General features: G+C 44.0%; 1 protein-coding gene, 1 long non-coding RNA gene and 1 other non-coding gene across 3 annotated transcripts; 1 reads left to right on the forward strand and 2 right to left on the reverse strand.

The window, feature by feature from the left end:
* Window positions 1-139: 139 nt before the first annotated feature.
* LOC128885926 (ETS translocation variant 1-like) lies at window positions 140-17,519 on the reverse strand. Its single transcript, XM_054140320.1, has 9 exons — window positions 16,513-17,519; window positions 12,901-13,018; window positions 10,718-10,771; window positions 9,220-9,279; window positions 6,648-6,792; window positions 6,307-6,449; window positions 2,211-2,719; window positions 1,657-1,990; window positions 140-1,287 (listed from the first exon to the last, which is right to left on the reverse strand). Exons 1-9 carry the CDS (start codon window positions 16,561-16,563, stop codon window positions 827-829), a joined length of 1,875 nt encoding a protein of 624 aa, XP_053996295.1. The 5' UTR covers window positions 16,564-17,519; the 3' UTR covers window positions 140-826.
* Window positions 10,202-10,274, reverse strand: Trnak-uuu (transfer RNA lysine (anticodon UUU)). Its single transcript has one exon. It is a non-coding gene; the product is annotated as a tRNA-Lys (tRNA).
* Window positions 17,520-17,529: 10 nt separating the features above from the next.
* LOC128886117 (uncharacterized) lies at window positions 17,530-18,661 on the forward strand. Its single transcript, XR_008459741.1, has 3 exons — window positions 17,530-18,127; window positions 18,191-18,258; window positions 18,340-18,661. It is a non-coding gene; the product is annotated as an uncharacterized LOC128886117 (long non-coding RNA).
* Window positions 18,662-20,217: the final 1,556 nt, after the last annotated feature.

A 20,217-nucleotide genomic window follows, 5' to 3' on the forward strand; every position in this document is an offset into this window, starting at 1 on the left:
GACATACCAGGTTTCACTCGTTACTTTCGTTGATAAACGTTGCACGCGTTGTCATCTTTCTATCATCGATACCTACATAAGACGAAGATAAGTTTGGTAAGACCGATAAACGAAAAAGCTCGAACGAATCCTCGAACAAATTGAAATCTAATATTCCGATAGAGATTTATTTGTTATTTACAGAAATTACAGTGCATCCAATGACTTAGTACTACTCGAGCTCGTAACAACGACCACGAGCACAGCCGGATCTCCACGACTACAAGATATCTATTTACAGGTTCATACGAACACGTATGCACAATCGAAATACGACCATTTACATTTCACGTTTGCCGATTGTCACGCGAATGGCCGACCAAATGATTCCAAGTAGTCTACATACAGAAGATCCAATTGTCTACCATTTATTTCTACGATCGCTAACGAATTTCCGCCTAATTTATGATGTCGTGCGGCCATCGACAAACACGTATACGGTCGATATATGTATGTTTATTTGTAAGGAGCAATACTCTCGACATCCTTTTTCAATTTTCACCCGTATTCGAGACGATTTACCACCGTAGGCGGATCAAACAAGAAAATCACGTGGTTGTTCGAGTCTGTTAAACGACACCCTTACTCTCTTTGTGCGTTTCCATTTACCCTACCATACCGTTTCGTGGTAATTTCTCTTTGTTTTTCAACTAAACTTTCGACTAAAATCTTCATTTATAGCCGAAAATGTGACTTTTCGCGTCCAATTGATTTTGTTCGAAGCGCGTAGAGAACATTTGGAGAATCAATCTCTGACTCGTCAGTTTTCGATAATGCTACGTGAAATTCAGCAGACGCAGCTCCCTACACCGAGGCAAGCGTACGAAGTTTGCTCAATTTTCGAGGTAGCGGTGGTGGTTGTGGTAGCGTCGAGCAAGGTTGGCTGCGAGAATGTCGGAACAGCCGGTAATTGTGTTCTCTGTACGGCGGCGGCGGCGGCGGCGGCGGCAGCGGCAGCGGCACCGCCGTCGTACAAAATCGATGACGCGTCTCGCTCCCTGCTGGTACTGTCCGTTTCCTGACCGTACAGGAGCCTCGGTAATTCTTGACTTCTAGACTCGGTTGACGCATCGTGGGACGACAAACGGCTGTAGTTCAGAAAGGTCTCTGCGTAGCTCGATGGCGGATGATGATGGTTGGCATTGTACTCGTGCGAGTAATGAGGATGATATCTGTTTGGCGGTGTCTTGAAACCGTCGTTACCACCGAGGTACTGGTGCAGATGGTGTAAGCTGGACGATCCGTACACTGTCGCGTACAAAACGTGACGAGTTCAATTTTGTTGTAATCATTAATCATTAATCATTAATCATTAGTATTATTTAGGAAAGAGGACCGATTCGGAATAATTGCAATTTTTTTCTAAGTATTCAGCGTTGAACACGGTCGAAAAATGTCTGTCAGTTCGTTGTCAATCGTTCTCCGACGGAGAAATTGTCGCGATCGAAAAAGCAAACGTTATTATTAACGAAGCAATTTTTTTTTTACACGGTCAATGTCTTTTGTGGCACAATTTTCATTTACATCGGTTTGCGTTACCACTGTCATTGAACAAGCGTTATTCCTTGGATACCGATTCGCTATCGATAATAAGTTAGTAGGTATACGAAGGCTGACCTGCCGCACTATTCGAGTACATAGCGAGAACTGCGTCCCCGTATCCAGCAGTAGGATGTTCTCTCAATTCGGAGACATCATTCGTGGACGATATCTTGCCGGACATGGACTGACTTCGAACGCCGTTCCGTACTTGTCCAGGAAGACTGGACGATCCTCCAGTGCCGTACGCCATATTAAATAACGCTTCCGGATCGCAGACGAATTTGTAGACGTATCTTTCGCCTGCTACCTTTTGCATTATTCCTTTCTCGTAGTAATACCTCAGCGACCTACTTAGTTTGTCGTAATTCATCGCCGGTCGATTTTTTTGAACGCCCCATCTACGTGCCACCTGTGGAAGAAACAAAGGGAGAGTGAGTTTTACTGTTCGCGATACCGAGACCTGTCGAATTACATAATTGTACGATTTTCGACGTGCACTTGATACGATACGATACGATACGATACGATACGATACGATGCGATGCGATGCGATACGATACGATATGAAAAGAGACAATACGGTACGATACGACACGACACGACACAATTCTATACACTGCTTTTTTCACCTCTTCGGGTTCGATCAGTTTAAACTCCATTCCACGACCGGTCCATGCGATACAAGGTGCATTTGCGGGATCGTCTAGCAAGGTTACCAAGAACTGCCAGAGCTGAAGAGAACCACGACGTTGCTGTTGATAGCCAACGGTCATTTCGCTCCAGGGTGACACTCCTGTCGTCGAAGATGGCCTCTTGCTGGCATAATCTACGTTCCAAGAGGTCGGAGATCCCTTCTTCTGGTAACAGTTTCCTTGTTTCTCCCACGTGGACGTTCTCGGATCTAATTGAACCCCTAGCTCGGTCCACGTAGGTGTCACGCTTCTTTTCCCGTAGACGTCCGAGCTCCAGTTTTCCTGTCGCGGAAAGAAAGCGTCGCCGCTCGACGCCGACACGGTCGAGTGCCATTGAGATGCAGCGGAAGACGTGCTAGCTGGTCGGTTAGGCGACGGGGAACCTCTGGCGTTTCTCGTTCCGTTTCCGTATTGCTGTTGTTGCTGCTGATATACCAAGTTATTGCCTGTGGAAAATTACAACTGCTTTACATCTGCATGGATATCGAATAATTTCCGAATACTCGGATTAGTCATCGTAACGTGTACGTATCAGTTATTTGTTATTAGGTGAGATAAATTGACGCGTACGCGATGCAGCTGTTGGACCGGCAAGCATCAAAGAGACAAGGATAAGATCGACGAGCAAGACGGTGGAGGTGGGCGTGGGAATGGGGATGGGAGTAGGGCGAGATCCAACATCCAACGCGAACCGTGAAAAAGGACGAAATGCCTGCAACGTATTAGCGATTGCACTCACGCACGGTTGTCGGTGAAGTGCTCGTCACACAAATATCGGCAGGAAATTGGTTGATATTCAAAGCCCACGGGGTTGCCGGCTTGGCGAAGCTCGCGGATGGCGGCACCGCCTGAAATACCGCGCGGAGCTCGCGCGATATGTATATTAATCGAGAGTGCTCTCCTCTCGGGGTGCACCAACACCGCCAACATCCCACCGATGCCGTTGCCGTTGCCGTGGTCCCTCGAGCCGAAAAAGCTATTCTCGACCCGTAATCCGGTTACATTCCAAGTCGTGTACGGGGAATATTGAAAAATTGAGAACCCTCCTCTTCCGATATCGAGCCGGAACACGACGCTGTTAACCGTGATACGTCCAGCCCGTTTTCTACAGGACAATGAAAATTGTTTCATTCAAAGGAACGCGGCGACACGACAGAAATTCGTTGCTATTCAAATTTCAATTTCCTAGCATTTCTCCGAATTAACATATGCATCACGAATCTTTTCCGCGTATCCACTTACGAATTTCTTTTATTTCCGCATCGAATTTCCAAAGCGGGCCAATTTACACGCTCGTTCGCGTAAACATCACATAGAACTCGTCCTTTTTCTCAAACGGCACCAACAACGGTGAAATAATAAAATTCCATGGTGGTTAACCAGCAGGAATTTTAGCGATCGAAGTAAATCAACAGGAAGGGTTACTTATACGAGGTTAATCGTGTCGGCGAGTTAGCTTTAGTTTCCTGGCTGGTAAACGTCGGCGTCGCGGTCGGATCCCGATTTTGTGTAGACGAGACAGGCAGGGACTAGGAGGAGTCGGAGAGGGTTAAAAGCTGCGGGCCAATGTGGCACTCAGTGTCTCTCCGAAGAGGGGTGAAAGGGGTCGACCTCGACGCGCAACCGGGGCCAGAGGCTTTGCGGGTAGTTTTAGATTAAAATTAATCGCGAGCTGATGAAACCGGTGGCGACGTACCGAGCAGGAAAAGGGTTGAAGCCGGGACTGGTCAGGGGCGGTGCGCAGAAGGGTTGCACGGAAAAGAGGACGGCCTCCACTCGTCCACTCTCAGACGAGAAGCTTCGTTCTTTCTTCACCCTCTCTCCTCGTCTCTCTTCTGCTCCCGGATCCCCTCTATCTCTCTGCCTGATCCCCGAATTCCGGAGTAGAGGTTACTTAATAATGTAAGGTCCATTTTCCACCCACCTCACGCGCCGAACGGCTCTTCTTCAGTTCCGTTTCTGGGAATTTACGTAGAACCGTCTGCACCGAAACGAATTATTCCAACTAATTGTAAGCCATAGCGTGTTATTAATCATGATTCTTATATAGAATAAATATAATCTCGATAATACTCCATCGTTTGTTTAAAAAGTCCAACAAATGTTCAAATTCGAAAAGATACGAAACTCGATAAGCTTGCTCGTAAGTTTAGACGTAAGTTTAGTCTGATCGTAGAATCGTCTGTTGTAATTTCGAACGTGATATTGCTTTTATTGGCTAGATTCACAACACGTTGGGATTTCATTTCATGCAAACACGACCAACACCATAGCCAGCCGATGAATCGAACTTGACCGTCCGTAATCCTGGCGATCCTCGTGTTCGAATTAATTAGTGGGTAGCGGCTACCAATCTCTACCCATTAACTGGTTATTACTATTCCACTCGATATATATCGTTCGACGATATCGGCTCGTCGATTTAGCCAACTAATGAGAGAACGTATGTAGTTGTCGGCATATATGGTTGTCGCGGTCGATCGTCTACCGGATTTCACGTGTCTCCGTTACTCTACGAAAATTCACGCGTGTGCTATTCTTATATTCCGTTAAAGATCAACCTGTATTTTCTTTGAGATTTTTTAATGTTGACTATCGTCAACATTAAAGGTGCAGAAGAGAATAGAATAAAGAATAGAGTTTTGCCAGAAGAGAGGGAGAAGCATTTCATGCGTTTTCGAGGCCCTATGTCGAATGCATGGCATTGTACGATGGCATCGCATCGCATCGCATCGTATCGCGTCGTATCGCATCGTATCGGGAGTATATTCACGGAGCGTAGCTAGGTCGTATGTGTTGAGAGGTATCGATAACAACGATAGGTATAATCCTATTATTAACCTAAACTGTGTGTAAATAATTGAAACGGCTTAATGGTAGAGAGGAATTACGCGAAGAGAAGTAGAAGCATAATTCCCGAGTGACTAGCAAAGTAAATATGTAGGTATACGCCGTTACACAGCGGCACGGTGCCGGTGGTGTCGATGTCGGCCAGGCAGCGAATACAGCAACCGAGTTCCTAAAGGATTCGTTTGGTGTACGTGCGTGAATAAAGGGAAGACTAATCGGCCCGATTACCAACCATGAGCTTGCAGACCCTTGTTGCGTCAGCTCTCCAGCCTTTTACGGTCGGATCGTACAATGTTTGCCTTCGCGTCCAAGTCTATTAAGTAATGGTCCGATAGTCTAGCTAGGAGAGTTTAACACGCGGCGCGGTAGCTTTCGCTGATTGTTCGAGATTCCGATATATCTTATTATACATATAATACGATCCTTTCAAATCGATGCGATGCCGACGATGTCTGTGGATCAGCAACGTTTCGTGTCTCGCAACGTTCATTTTTCACCGGATTTCTTTGTTCGAGAGAAAGCCCGTTGATTCGCAGTCTCCCCAGGGAGAGAATTCTATGCTCTTTCCATCGTTTAGTAGCTTTTGCAGAATCCTACGAGGCGCACTCCGCAGCTTTCGAGTTGAAAGCATTCTTCAATTATTCACTTACGCGTACTTAGTCACGCGTGAGCCAATCCACTGCATCACCGACAAACGTTACACGAGCTATAGATTCCCCGCTGAAACATTCTCGAGAATTCTCTTACTCGGTACTCTCTACCCTGGCCAAACTTCCATCTCGGCAAAAATCTATTCAACGAATTATAACAAGTATAGATTTTTCTATAGCTTTTTACGCTTGGCAAACGACAATCGAGAAGACAACAGGGTAAATACAATGGACTCGGATGACGTTATTAAAGTACGGTACAGTCCAAGAACAGAGTCCGGAAGAAGAGCTCGAGCTAGAGTTCGATTAATGGATGGAAGCTAAACTACTACCCCTGCGCTTCGGTTATTTATGGGATCTATAGGAGAGCGGCAGGCCACGTGAATCCATTGTCGAGAAATTTGTCACGGTCACGTTGTATGATACGTGTAAGAAGAGGGGAAACGTTGATTAGTCGTAGTAGATTGGACTATATCGGATTCGCTATACGTTACCGTGTTAATTAATGCTGAAAAATCATTAGTATCTCTTACTGCTTCGGTTTTCCTGGACGATCGAAGCCGACGTGGCTATGTTCGTTACGGGTATCGGTTCCCCGTATCCTCTGTCCGTCGGTTCCTCCTTTACCGCGATGCGTTTCGCGACATCGCTTGTCCGCGAATTCAGTTTTCCATTTCTGTGCAACATAGTAGTAAACGATCTTTATTGGTTTTCCGCTCGACGACGAAATATTTTCATTTCAGATTCTTTTATTCTATCCGATTTGATTTCATCCGCGCGGCACATTGCAAAATGTACCGTGCATCAAAGACAAGAATAATACTTTGATTCGCAATTGGATCAATATCAGTTCTCGAAGCTTTGTTTCGCTTACCCAAAGCAGTTTGGACGGTTGTCTGGATCGAGATCGAGGAAGATACTGCCTTGGCCGTGCGAATGATTAATCGATGCTTGATATTGCGTGTAATTGGAATCGTTGATTCTCCTACAATTCGCAGATTCCTGCTTTACGCTGGCATCTGAGAAAATAGATCGATATACAATACTATACATACTTGGATCGTTTCGTTCGTTATGATATTTATCGTTAGTAGGATGTTTTCGCGAAACATCCGTTCTTTGCGCGGACATACTTGGAGCATATAAACAATATTTGATCGAATCGATCGAGCGAGGATCGTTTCTTCCGAATGAAGATTGGTGCGGTTCGGTGCGGTGCGGTGCGGTGCGGTGCGGTGCGGTGCGGTGCGGTGCGGTGCGGTGCGGTGCGGTGCGGTGCGGTGCGGTGCGGTGCGGTGCGATGCGATACGATGCGATGCGACCGCGGCGAAACGTAACGCAGCAAAGCGCAGCGGGGTGCCGCGACATCGTAAGGACGCGTGTCGTAGCGGAAGCAACACAGCGCATCGCTGCAATGGTTCGCGCGAGGGGTGGATTCGGTTCTAATGGGGCCGTCGACGACTTTGCGCAGCCGAGGGTGCGGTACCCCCGATAAATCAAACAAACTTTGGCCGTGGGAAGCATAAGTCAGATGCTCCGGGCAATCATTGTATTTGCAAACATCGGAAGCCTGTCTGCCACGGGAGAACCGCCAACAGTCAACGACTCGCGACTAAGTTGCTCGAAAACATACGGATTTTCAATCTCAACACGATTTTCTTTCTTCATCTCGGGACTATGTCCTCTCGATTGCTTGTAACTTGTAACAACGAAACGCTCTCGTACGATAACAATTCCGTTCGCGATACGCGGCGATTTATCGTGTCCCTGCGACCAACAGTCAACAGACAAAGGTCAATCGACAATGTTGCAATCTTCTGTCGGTTTCGAATGAAACACGAGACAAAGAAAACAAAGTTAGCTTCTTACGATCCTCTCGTCAGTTATTTTCGTGCCGTTACACCGTGGTGTGTAGAACGTAACGATACTCGGCGAACGATACCCCGAATAAACGTTCATCGGTAAATCTTGGCTGCAGTTGCATTGTTTACCTCGGACCGGGTACGCTTCGAATATTTGCGCGAGCAATACGCGCGCAAACGAGAAATGCCGCACCACTGCACTGCACCGAATAAAATTAACAGATCGAGAGCAAATTTAAGCTCGCGTTACGATGCAGTCAATTACAAGCCATGATTTATAATTATAATACATGTATGCAAATTTGGTAATCGTTTCTTTGGTCCATCCGCCAAAGGTTCCGTCTCATCCACGATCAACACGTGATTAGAATGCGAATATCGGAAACGCCATCCTTTCCATTACAATCGTAATTCAACTTGGAAGAAAACGAAATTTATCCCGAAGCAATTTTTGTTAGATTTTCGATCGATGTATTTCTATGTAAGAAAGCCAATCTTTTCGGTTGTATCACGTATTACAGGACAGGTTCCGTATAGATCGCATTATTACTAACAAGAAATTTCTTTATCGAACCAGCACATGTACGTCGAGAGGAAGATGCGTGTGTAAGTGAGCATATAGACATTATCCGGCGTACCCTCTGGCCGTTTGCCCCCCGCCCCCACATTCATCCATCTATTCCCAGCGTATCGAAATATTTGCCGGTTTCGCCATACACAGTGCTGCTGGACGGATTAGCAAAATTTCGCGGGAACCGAGCGATTGCTTGTGGCGCGATATCGAGTCGTTGTTCGATAAACTGAGCTAGTGGTTGGAGTCGAGAGACTCGGGTAATCAGCCGAGATTCAAGGAAGGGGATGAAAAAAAGCCTTCGGACTTAATATAAAGTGCTTCCTCGTGTAACGCGATATTGCCGCTTTAAAAACACCAGCCCCGGGCAGTTTATTGCCTTTTTTAATAAAGTCTCGATATTGCTCTCGCCAGTCGAAACGAAATTTCACTGTCGGACGAGCGAAGCAAAAAGATCAATTTCCAATGTTTTTCTATTAAATGAAAACGTGTTTCCAAAGGTAAACATCGTTTTTCCTCTCTTGCTTTTACGGGGCTTTCTACTTTGTTGAATTAGAAAAATCGACGTATTTTAAGTAGATTCCTTTTTCTTTTTAAATAACATTTTTTCAAAGCTCCAAGTACTAATAATCCAAGTTAAGAATACTCGTGGAAAAGATGTTGACGCGCGAACCAAGCATGTACTCGATCACGGAACGCAAGAACCGCGTCGCGTCGCGTCGCGTCGCATCAAGTGCAAATCCGTAGCTTCCTGTACGCGCAGATTGTATCCAAGTTCTTTCCAGTTGAGATTAAATTGCTTGCACGTTACATTTCCGCGCAGCTTCCGTTCCTATGGAGATTGACTTCCTTCGAACTACATACGCCTCTACTTGATGTTATCGGAACGTGGCAATTAGGAATCTCCAGACGTTGCAAGGTATTCGAGTAATCGAAAGGTCGAAGACAAAAAAAAAAAATCTTGGACCGAAAAAAGTCTTTGTACGTAAAAGTATCGAAATCTGTCGACTAACTTGACATTCGATGAAACTCCGGCACGTATTGCTCGCTGTCCTCCGTCTCGCAACCGCTACCTGTAATGCAATTCCGACCAAATGGAATCTTATCTTTGAAAGTATCTTGGCAAGCAAACATTACCGGTAAATACATAGTATACTAAATGTTTTCGCAAAATACATTCGTGGAGAGAATAGAAATTCAAGTAAATTCTATCGAGCGATTAATAAACGAAGGAAAGCTGCAGAAAGACTGTTATATTCTTTCGTATCCATCGTATCGTTCCCGATAAACACTAGTTTCCTACCATCTACATTACAAGCGCCAATTTTTTTCTTCTTTTTTCAATTTTTATAATCTCCTTACAATTACGACAAAACGGACTGCAACGCGCGAGGATGGAGGATCGATGAATCAATTTAACGAATAAACGCGGATTAACTGTATGAAAATAAACAAGAAATACGTTGGAAGTAGTCGTAAGTCGTCAGCTATGAATACATATAATTACGATCTCCCTCCTGACAGGCAATCAATTTTTCACCGACTCGTCCTTGGATATTCCCTCGTTATTCTCATTAGTTCGATGCATCTTCCGTGCAGTACATTACAGTTGGTCAGAGTAATTAAAATTAATGTTCCGAACAGTAGACCGACTACTGTAATTAATCGTCTCGGAAGAAGATTTACGAAGAAATTGGTAATGGCTTTACGACGTAACCAACGATTCTTTCCAATGTTACACCAGCAAGAATATTTACGTACGCGCGCGTTACGATTGATTGTCGCATGTCGGCGCGTTTTTTTTCATTTCAATGAAAAGCTTAATATGGAAAATACGAAAGGTTAATATTTTACAGCTTTCGATCGAATCGACAGAAATCACGATAATACATTGACGATTCAAGTATAGACAATCTTCTTACTTAGTTCTTACTATATGATAGATGCGTTGAAAATACGAATAGTAAAAGAAAAGAAAAAAAAAAAAAAAAAACACGCCCGAACAGGGACTCGAACCCTGGACCCTCAGATTAAAAGTCTGATGCTCTACCGACTGAGCTATCCGGGCAATTGTAAATCCCGTTTTTCAAACAATTGCTATTGGAAACGAGGTATAAATGAAAAGATAAAATACTAATTTTATTAAGCAAAAGTTTCGACTTTATTTGTTCTGAGTCGAGAGGGCAGGTCGTATCATAAACTTGATCTTTTCTTAGGTCTCTTAGAGAGTACAGGTAACGGTTTACCGGAGAGGTCAGGCATATGTGTCGGCCTCGGAAGCTGACATAGACGTTTCGGTTTGGCTGCGTAGGTGACCCGTATGGGCGAGCCTCTCCCCGAGTGAGCCGTTGCGTGTATGCTCATATACATATATACTAAAGTGAATAGTCACTTTAGTAGTAAAATAAAAGATTGAATTCTAGTAGGTATTTGTACAATTTGAACAAGTGAAACATTTCTTAAATCGACAATTCTTTACTTATTCGTTGTATAAATGCAAATGTTACTCACCATCTTGAAGCCAAGGTTCCTGTCTGTATTCCTGCTCGGAGTATATTTCGTTTTCTGAAATCAAATTTCCCTCCTTTTACACGTTCAATTCAACAATTGCAACGTAAAAATGAGAATTTCTGACATTCGTTGATGATGACAGTTTTCGAATCGAGTGTATAAATTTATGAACGGGTTGTAAAACAACGAGCATCCTACACGTTATAACCATCGTTTTTGTCGAGATACGGTGCTGGCTGGTTTATCGAAATATCCGTCGGTCATGTTGGTAATTTCAAGCAAAAGGCAAAGCAAAGGAAAGAAAGGAAAGAAGAGAAGAGGCAAGCGACGAAATGTGCCGACAGCGCGTATTCTTTGACACGTGAAATTATTTCCGAGTAATGATTTCGCGATGAGTGAAATGATTTGTCTCGCGAGAGATATAATAAGATGGAACAATGGCAGAAAGTAGGGGATGAATCATTAGGAAAAACAAGCCATTCGTCGAGTAGGATACATATAAGAATGAAAGAGAAATATATGTCTATGTATGGTGCATGGGGTTGGTTTAATGGGCTACTAGAATTCGCTACGGGTAGCCACTCGTCGGTAACCACGTTTTGTTCCCAGTGACGATCCCGCCCTGACGAATCGCATTTACTTGCCCTCGTGGATGATAATGCGCGTTCCAGTTCAAGTCGTAATAACGCTCGAGGCGAAGTAGACGAGTCAAGTCTCGATAATTCAAATCTCGATAGCCTCCCGTAGAAGAGAGTGTACATTCGTGATATTAATAATTCGTGAATATACTTTAATTACGCATGGATTATATACAAACTCGAATACAAGACAAGTTGTTAGACATCGCAAAATGTTTCCTCGAGACATATTTGTAGCAAAATATTTCCGCGATCGAATCTATTTGTACGTAATAAAAGAAAAAAAGGAAAGTCGAAAGGTGAAAAGCGAGAGGAAAAGTATGTGGTTCTTTCGTTCGCGGTGAGTTTGTCGACGTTTCAATTTCTTTACACACACAGTGAATCGTCGTGGAAAAGTGGATGGCAACACTGGTAGGGCGTAACGCGATTACTACAGAGAAATTGCAGCATTATAGGCAGTGATTGAGTTAGGTAGAGGCGGTGGTCCATCCCGACTGGTGGTTCACACCCGTACAGCATGCCGATGTTAGATATAAAGTGTCAATCACTGTGCCCAGACGTCGGTAGGGTGGTTACGAATCCTACGGGGGGTACAGCCGGCATCGACTGCCCCATGGGGCTGTTTGCGCCGATAATAGGTTATACGTTATCGAATTCATCCTGATTGTGAGACTTGTCGTCGTGCCGTCGTCGGATTTCTGGGTCAAGGTTGAGTAAAACTACCGATATCTAGGAGATAAATCGACGCGCGCGACTCGACGCGACCGCGGTGTACCCTATAGAATTTGTTCTTTTGAAATAATTGGTATTCGTTCGATTGTACGTAGATATATACGCGCGTGAATTATTCGACAAGTTGGATGAATTTATAAGGTGTCACCGATGAAAAAAATATAACTCCCTCTGGATAGTTAACACTACCTACCGTCCTACCGTTCGAGATACCGTGATACGAAACTTGCCTACTTGTACGTGTTTTATTATACACGTTTATTGTAAGGTTGTAACGGTTTCGAAACGTAATTGCATCCACAAGCCGTAGAAAATAATATCGTCGTTGATGCGACTATATAAAGATATCGACTCGCTTGCCTGCCTGCCAGTGACAGGCTCACTTCAGGGGGAGGTTCTCTCTTCACCCTCGTTGTACGTACTCGGTTCGCGTACATCCAGCACGTCCTTCGAGACGTGCTGTGACTTTTCTCTCTCTCAGTCTATCCACCCTCCTCCGTCAGTCTATCTCAGTGTACTTTCTTCGTATACAATCGACGTGTAGCCGTGTCTGCAGGAAAACGAAGACGCGGCTGAGACTTTGTATCATGCCGGAGACTCGATGTTCCCGAGCAACATCGTATCAAAGAGGTTGAAAATCAACGACTCGGAGGAAGAACCAGGGACCGCCCCTCATCTCACAACTTTCTCTTCGATTTCGTTCTAGAGAGATTTAGTCGGACCACAACCCCCCCCCCCTCCCCCCGAATATCTTTGACCGTTTATTTGCTAGCTATAGCAAAGTTGTTCGGAGCTTAGGACGGCTCTACTTACCGGGATGTAACTTGTTGTCGGTGGACGTCTGTGCCTGAGTCGCCGAATAATTAACGGGGCAATATCCCGAGACAACCGTTTGAAGCGGTTCGTTCAATCTGTTGAACTCTTCGGTGGGCTGAAAAGACATACAAGCTGGTTAAGAGGTCCGGTGATCGGTGTAGTACCGATAAGGCGCTAAGGTAATGGCCAAACGCGAACCAAAGCAACGAACGCGTTGCATTCGATCTCGACATTCGCGTTTGCTATTCGATGTTCTTACGCCTAAACCCGATACAATTCGCACACTAACAACGAAATGTAATGGTTCGATCGAGAAAATTTGCCCAAGAAATCGATTTCACCTTTCAGCGATCACCATACGAGAATGAAAATATTTTGGAGAAAATATAGGCGGAGAATCGGCTCGAAATTGGTGTAAAATCGCGAGGTAGAGGAAAAGGAACGTAGGTAGCAATTCGTAGGTGAAAGGAGTATCGTCGAGAGGAAGAGGATTTCGAGGGAAAGCAGTGTAATCGTGGCACAATGAGAAAGAAGAGGTTGGAGAATACGGGAGAGAGAAGGCAAGGAGGACATCCGGTGAACGATTGGATGGTTTCCTCCTTGCGGAGCAATCTAGTGGTAAAGCTGGTTATCGGTTTTGGAAATTCCAATAACGTCGTGTCGTCGTCTGCTTTTACTTTGGCAAGTTTTGCTGTGCTGTGGTTTGCGTTGATCGTTTACACTTTGAAATGCAAAAAAACCAACAAGATCGCTTTGTTTCGCAAACGCTCGAGGCGCCTTTATCATCGATACACCCAAAGAACCTCGACCGATAATGTACCTATTTAACAATATACCTAGAGCAAAAGCTCGAGACGACGCGACGCGACGCGACGCGACGCGACGATCATCTTTCTATATCGGTTTATCACTTTATCGATAGGTTACCACCTCTATTTTCTTTTCTTTCCCTTGTATTTAATTCGACAGGATATTATCGTTTACGAAGACGCGATCGATTTCCTTTTCCGCTTACGTTCATTGCTTCGACCCTAGATTCTCTTCTGATTGCAATTAATAGTCATTCATAATTAGTTCCCGCGATGGCTCACCACTCTTAATCCACAAGCCATGAATATGCCCCCTAATATGAATTTTAATTACATTCTCCGATATTACATTCGATCTTTAATTCCACCAACGCGATACGCGAAGCACGTTGCCATGCCACGACGACAGCTTTAAACAATTGATACGTAGATATACATAGACATACTATTACATATATTATTCGATAGATGGGATTTGGAACAATAACGATTAGAGTATCAGTACTAGTGCTATTATTAGTATGTAACACGAAATTTTATAAACACGACGTCGCCGTTAACTAACGATTCCCTTACCAACATTGGAATTTATTATAATATCGTGTTCCACGATTGTAACGTAGCCGACCAGAAGTTAATCGAGCGTGTTTGCAAACCAATGACTCGTAAGAAAAATGCGCAAACATGATCACGTGTCGTTTAAATGTTTCTCCCTCATTCCCCTGACCTATCCGATCACAAATGTGTTTTCATGTAAAAGACGCGCGTCGTAAGTGGATCTTTGAGGGTACGCGTGTCATGTACGAGCAAACGAACGAATACGTTTTTGTACCTAGTGAAAACGAGATACCCATGAATCGCGGAGGGAGGAACGACGCCCCATCGTTTCCGATGATGCTGCGAGGGGTCGTCGCCCCAATTCCCCTTGTACACCACCCTCGTAATTGCGCACTTTGGTTCGGTTTATAATAAAGTCATCGAGTAGACAACACGTTTCAAACAGAATATTTCTTTGCCGTCGGTGAATCTCGTCGATTCCGCCGACGTCGACGCCAACGTCAACGCCAACGCCAACGCCAACGCCAACGCCAACGCCAGCGCGACGGATTCGCCACGCCAGAGAATAACAAGAAGAAGAACGTTTCAAGGATTCCAACACCGTAAATCCTACGGGTCTGTCTTCATTTTTATCGGTATAAACATAATTAAGATTCGTAAAGTAAACGCATTTTAGGCAGCGCGCAACATTACGAGCATCCTTCCTCGTTGATTAACGATCATCCAATCTCTGTCGAGATTGGTCGTCCAATTTGATCAATTAGGAAAGGCAAAAGGCGTTGCCGCCACGGGAAGAAAGTTTTTCCCTTTTTCTTTTCATCGCTGTCTCGTATGGAGGGTGAGAAAACAATGACTGTTCCGAAAGTCGGAATACGAACAATGCCAGATGACAAGACGATCTTTCTGATCATAGGGTGTCACCAGCTGAGTCTATCTACTAATTGCTCTCTCTCGGATCTTCTCATACTATATAGAAAGAAAGAAACTATTTCATTTCGCGAGAAGAAACAACGTCGCTCCAATAAATCGAGTATGAAACGCGTTCGTTACGTACGGGATTCCTGGAATTTGTTGTTGCAGATGAATTTTCGGAGGCGTTGGCCCACACTCGTCGTTACCAACAAATCGTCCGAGCCATAATCATGGGAAATTCAAGTGGTAAAGGTAACATATGCTAACGCACAGGGGTAGCAAAAATTAATCATTAGGTCGACGCAGCAGGGCGGGTGTGTGGGAATCGAGTGATTTTTAGAATCAACAAACGTAAATCAAGTGGTTCCGCTGTTAAACTTGCATCGTGTCTCCCTTTGTCCCTGACGAGGGGTGTCCGTCCGTCCGTCCGTCCGTCGGACACTCACGGCTCCCTTGCACCGTAGTCACCGTAGGTGGTGGATACGCGTACTGGATGCCTGGTCCCGTTTTCGTGCCCCAGCCACGAGGCGCTGGGAGGGATGAGTGGTGGTGACAATTACGTGTTTAGAAGGCACAAAAGGGGTGGCACCCGTGGGACGATCCATCGGACCGTGGTGGCGCGTGCCGTGGCAATTCGACACTCGAGGATCATCGCCCGAGTAGTGCATTATATTATATTATACTATACGTTTACCGACTCGGTCGACTACGGCTTGCTTGCCAGCCACGCTTACGACTTTATCGTGACGTGTCGATCGGTTTAGGGGAGACTAAAAGTGGGACTCGAGAGACGTAATTGCAGGTAACGGTGAGTCTTGAATCTTGATTCTTCGCTATTCGCAAAGACGCGATGACCATCTTAACACATTTAACATTTTCAACGCCATTCTTCAGCTGTTAGATATCAAAATATCATATTTCTTTTCTTTAGTTTGGTCCCCTCCTCTACGGGAGGGAAACCCGTAGATAACGTTAACTGACAAGTAGTTGGATACCAAATAGTTGTATTATGTCGAGAGCGCGTCAAAAAGTTGGACATATCTTGTCGAGTGTCTATCGTTTTTTTTTTTTCTTTTTTATGTAACAATCGATCGATCAAAGACTCGTACGTAACACTTGACAAAACTAGACTACGAGAATTCTGCACGCAACATCATCGAGCATGATGTGCCCTGACCCATGTCAGTCATGGAAATAATACCGGTCCATTAATACTTATCTCGTAAATTCTTACTAGTAACTCATTTCCTTACCGACAAACAGAAAAGACTACCAACAATTACAAGACAAGAAAATAATAGGATAAAATATTATATATTGTTCGTCTTACCAATCGCGTCAAATCCGTAGTTGTCGCGGGTACCTCCTGATCTTGATTCATTCTCGTCACCGTTCGCTCTTTTCGTTTAATCCGTTTCAATAATATACGTCAACGCGACCCACGAAAACGACACAGTTAAGAATCTCGATAATCCAAAGGAAAACACAACGAGCCGTCGCTCGTATTTTTAAAGCCACCGTGTTGCTTCACCGGAAAGATCAAAGATAGGACTGAGACGAGTGATTTGATCTCGGTGAACAGTGAAAAGACAGGGTGTATACATCGGGGGTTGTGTCTACGGTACGTCTACGCCCACAACGTGATATAGAATTCAGCCCTGCGCGGGCTACCCTGACTACGGGTTGCTTCCAACCCCTGCTTGGTAGGCGGAGCTTCGAAATCATTGGCGACCTTCTCTCGACCTACGACGCTTCGCGCTTTCAGAACACCTACGAGAACTCCTCACCGCGAGATAGGTTTTTCTGGTAATCTTGCGAATCGTTCTCCTAGCATCTCGTAACGATAAGCCGTAACAGAATTCCACGCGCAGCCGATCCTATCCGAACAACGTGTTGTTTCTTTTCCACGAATGGATTGCAATTTCGATGCTAACAATGTTTATTTTCATTCTTTTTTTTTTTTTTTTTTAAACACGATGATATATCGAAAAGGGAAAATCGATATTCGAATGCAAATACCAGCTACAATAGCGTAACGTAAATTATTATATCGCGTTCAACTGTCTAAACCGTATTCGATACTTTACTATAGAAGAAGATGTCTAGTCTATGCAATGGTTAGGGAAGGTGGTTCGACGAATACACGATCCGTTATTGGATATTAGGTTCGAATTACATCGGTTAAAATGATAAATAAATAATTGCTGGTACTCGCCAACCGCTTACACTCGAGGGAAACAAGTATCTCGTATACGTCGTATTACGAAATTGACCCATGTCAGTCGTATCTATAAAATACTCGATCACTGTTTACTGTTCTCTCGATTACTCTATAGAATTGTTATCACTACTTACGAGAAATTGAATACAATTAGATCGTTGCTCGCTGAATTCCGTTATGGATATCCGATCTCGCTAAAATCGTGTTTGACTGTTAATGTCAAACTGCCAAATTAAAAACGAGTTTTATAATCAAACTATGAATTAACATAACTGAATAAAAGCAAAAAATATGCCATTTTACCATTTGTTGTAACCGAGTATTGCGATGCAAAAGGTACGCTTTATATGTGGGTATTTGGTATCGACAATGTTAAATGTGTTAAATCGAGAATGGTATTAAGTATACGATGAATTTATAGTACAATGTAATGTAGCTATTATGCCGACGGATTAAATGTATAAACACGGTTTTTTTGTTCTCTTTACAAAACGTAAAGAACCGGGCCGCCCGTATCTCCCGCCTATCTCATCTCCGTCGTTCCAATGCTGACTGTCGCTGACGATTCGTGCATCGTTCTTCGTGCAGTGTCCAGTGGTGTCCAGACGCGAGTAGGGAGTAGTACAATCGATTTCAACATAACTTTGTCGAAACGAAACGTACCGAACCTTATTATACGTTGTAGGTGAAAAGTAACGAATGTTGGTTGATTCCATGGATCCCGGTAAGCATTAATTTATTCGTCTCTTTATGCGTGAGATCAAGTAATGTAATATAGTTTGAAAAGTTTGCAGAGAGAGGAGAAGGATGAGCAAGCGAAGACGTCTGCAGAGGTTATCGAATGTGTCAATAAAGGTGGTTGTTTCTATTTGGTTCGCTATGGTTGGTTTCTTTATGTGGGAAGAGAAGTAATCTAACGTAATTCCAATTTTGCAGGGAGAAGAGAAGAATAAGTGCTCGAAGATGTTTGCGGAGGTTATATGATGGGAAATGTGAATCGAGGTTAGCTTATGGCTCCTTGGAGTGGAGTCTTTTTTTTTTGCTTTTTTTGTGCTCAAGATTGTGCCTCGAAGCTTATACGAGAGAAGAAACCTCTATAGGAGTGCCTTTTGCTAGTACGATCGCAAAACTCGTCTTGGACAACAAGTGGGTGTTTGCACCGATCTTGATTGTTTGTTGACGAGTGCAGTTGTTGGTACGTAGTGTCAGTGAGATACAGAGTGCGTGTGTGAATCAGAGTGTGGAACATGATACATTGGTTAACTCGTATATATATATATAAATAAGTAAAGTTATAGCATATAACTTTGTAAACGTGTGTATTTTTTGGTAGTTGCAATGATTATATATGATTATTACTTCTTTTAAAGCTTACGAGGGCATAAGTAACATATATATGGAGTAACCTTATACTTGGTAGTAAATCCTAAATGTAATTCATATACATCAAGTGGCAAGGATTCGATCGATGTCTTAGTTTGAAATATTGTATATAAATGAATAATTAAGTAAACAGTTACTTGGTTTTAGTTGAAATATCAAGTATCCAGTAATAATAATGGAATTACTCTCAATGTTAAACAAGCAGCCTTGATTGTGGTTGCAGACATTGATTTTAATTTAAAGATGGCATCATGCACACACGAATACAAACTGAAACTGAAATCATGTTGATCGAACAGGCTTAATACTTGTTCTTTCTTCTTGTGGCACTGGATCGACTCGAAATCAATATTGTTCCGTTTAATCAATCAATCAACCATTTTTCTTTCTCTCTATTTAAATTCGATCTTTCCAGATAGATAAGGTATACGTATAAGGTGCTTCAACAACACATAATGACACTGTTAACACAAATAACAATATGTCAATAGTACATCATTGTCAGGCACATTTGATCATTAAACAGAGACCGAAGCCATTTATAGGAAATCCTTTACTTGATACTCTTTTCACAGAACAACTATTCATAGTTAAGGAATGGTTGGCCCGCTTTCTCTCGCAATTTCCATTTCCATAAGCACACGTTTATCCAAGGGAACACGGTCGAATTAACTAATTAACATAACCTGTAATATCTGTCACGTACAACGTGACTCTATCCCCAGTGGATATCCGAGTGCAAAAGGTTAACGGAATCATAGTCGCGGTATCGTACGTCGTCGATATTAACTAATAAATAATAATAATTATTACTTTCCGCTGTCGGAACCGAATGCAACACAACAGTAGCAATAGATTGATTTCGCATTCCTCGCCGCTAGAGGGACATCAGCGTCAAGTCAGCGACTTTCTCGCAAGCGCTCGAGCAGTCTTTCTCTCGTATATATACAACTTCTAAATCCCTTCCCTTGGGGTCGCAGTCGAGTCGCGCCGCGTTGCGTCGGCACGGGCCGGTCTTCCACCACCACATAGACTAGACTCAAGTCTACTCTACGCGGAAGGAAGATCGGTGCGCGCGCACCGACTCGACTCGACTGTGACCCCCCCTCCCCGGCAGCGCCGGGGAGGGCTGCACCCTTTCCATTTCACCAGTTAATGGCCGACCGGCAACGTAGAAGGACTTCTCTCCTCCCAAGAGGAGAGATTGGTGGCTCTCCCTCACGTTGTCGGGTGGTTAGGTCTGGGTTAGGTCTGGGTTAGGTCTGGGTTAGGTCTGGGTTAGGTCTGGGTTAGGTCTGGGTTAGGTCTGGGTTAGGTCTGGGTTAGGTCTGGGTTAGGTCTGGGTTAGGTCTGGGTTAGGTCTGGGTTAGGTCTGGGTTAGGTCTGGGTTAGGTCTGGGTTAGGTCTGGGTTAGGTCTGGGTTAGGTCTGG

This window comes from Hylaeus anthracinus, unplaced genomic scaffold, assembly GCF_026225885.1.
Source record: "Hylaeus anthracinus isolate JK02 unplaced genomic scaffold, UHH_iyHylAnth1.0_haploid 0, whole genome shotgun sequence".
Lineage (NCBI taxonomy): Eukaryota > Metazoa > Arthropoda > Insecta > Hymenoptera > Colletidae > Hylaeus > Hylaeus anthracinus.

Coding starts and splice junctions, on each gene's coding strand:
- LOC128885926 (XM_054140320.1), bottom strand. CDS start 16,563: ATGAATCAAGATCAGGAGGTACCCGCGACAACTACGGATTTGACGCGA. Junction 2,720..6,306: donor CGTCCAGGAAAACCGAAGCA/GTAAGAGATACT, acceptor AATTTTCCACAG/GCAATAACTTGGTATATCAG. Junction 1,288..1,656: donor GTACTCGAATAGTGCGGCAG/GTCAGCCTTCGT, acceptor TGTACGCGACAG/TGTACGGATCGTCCAGCTTA.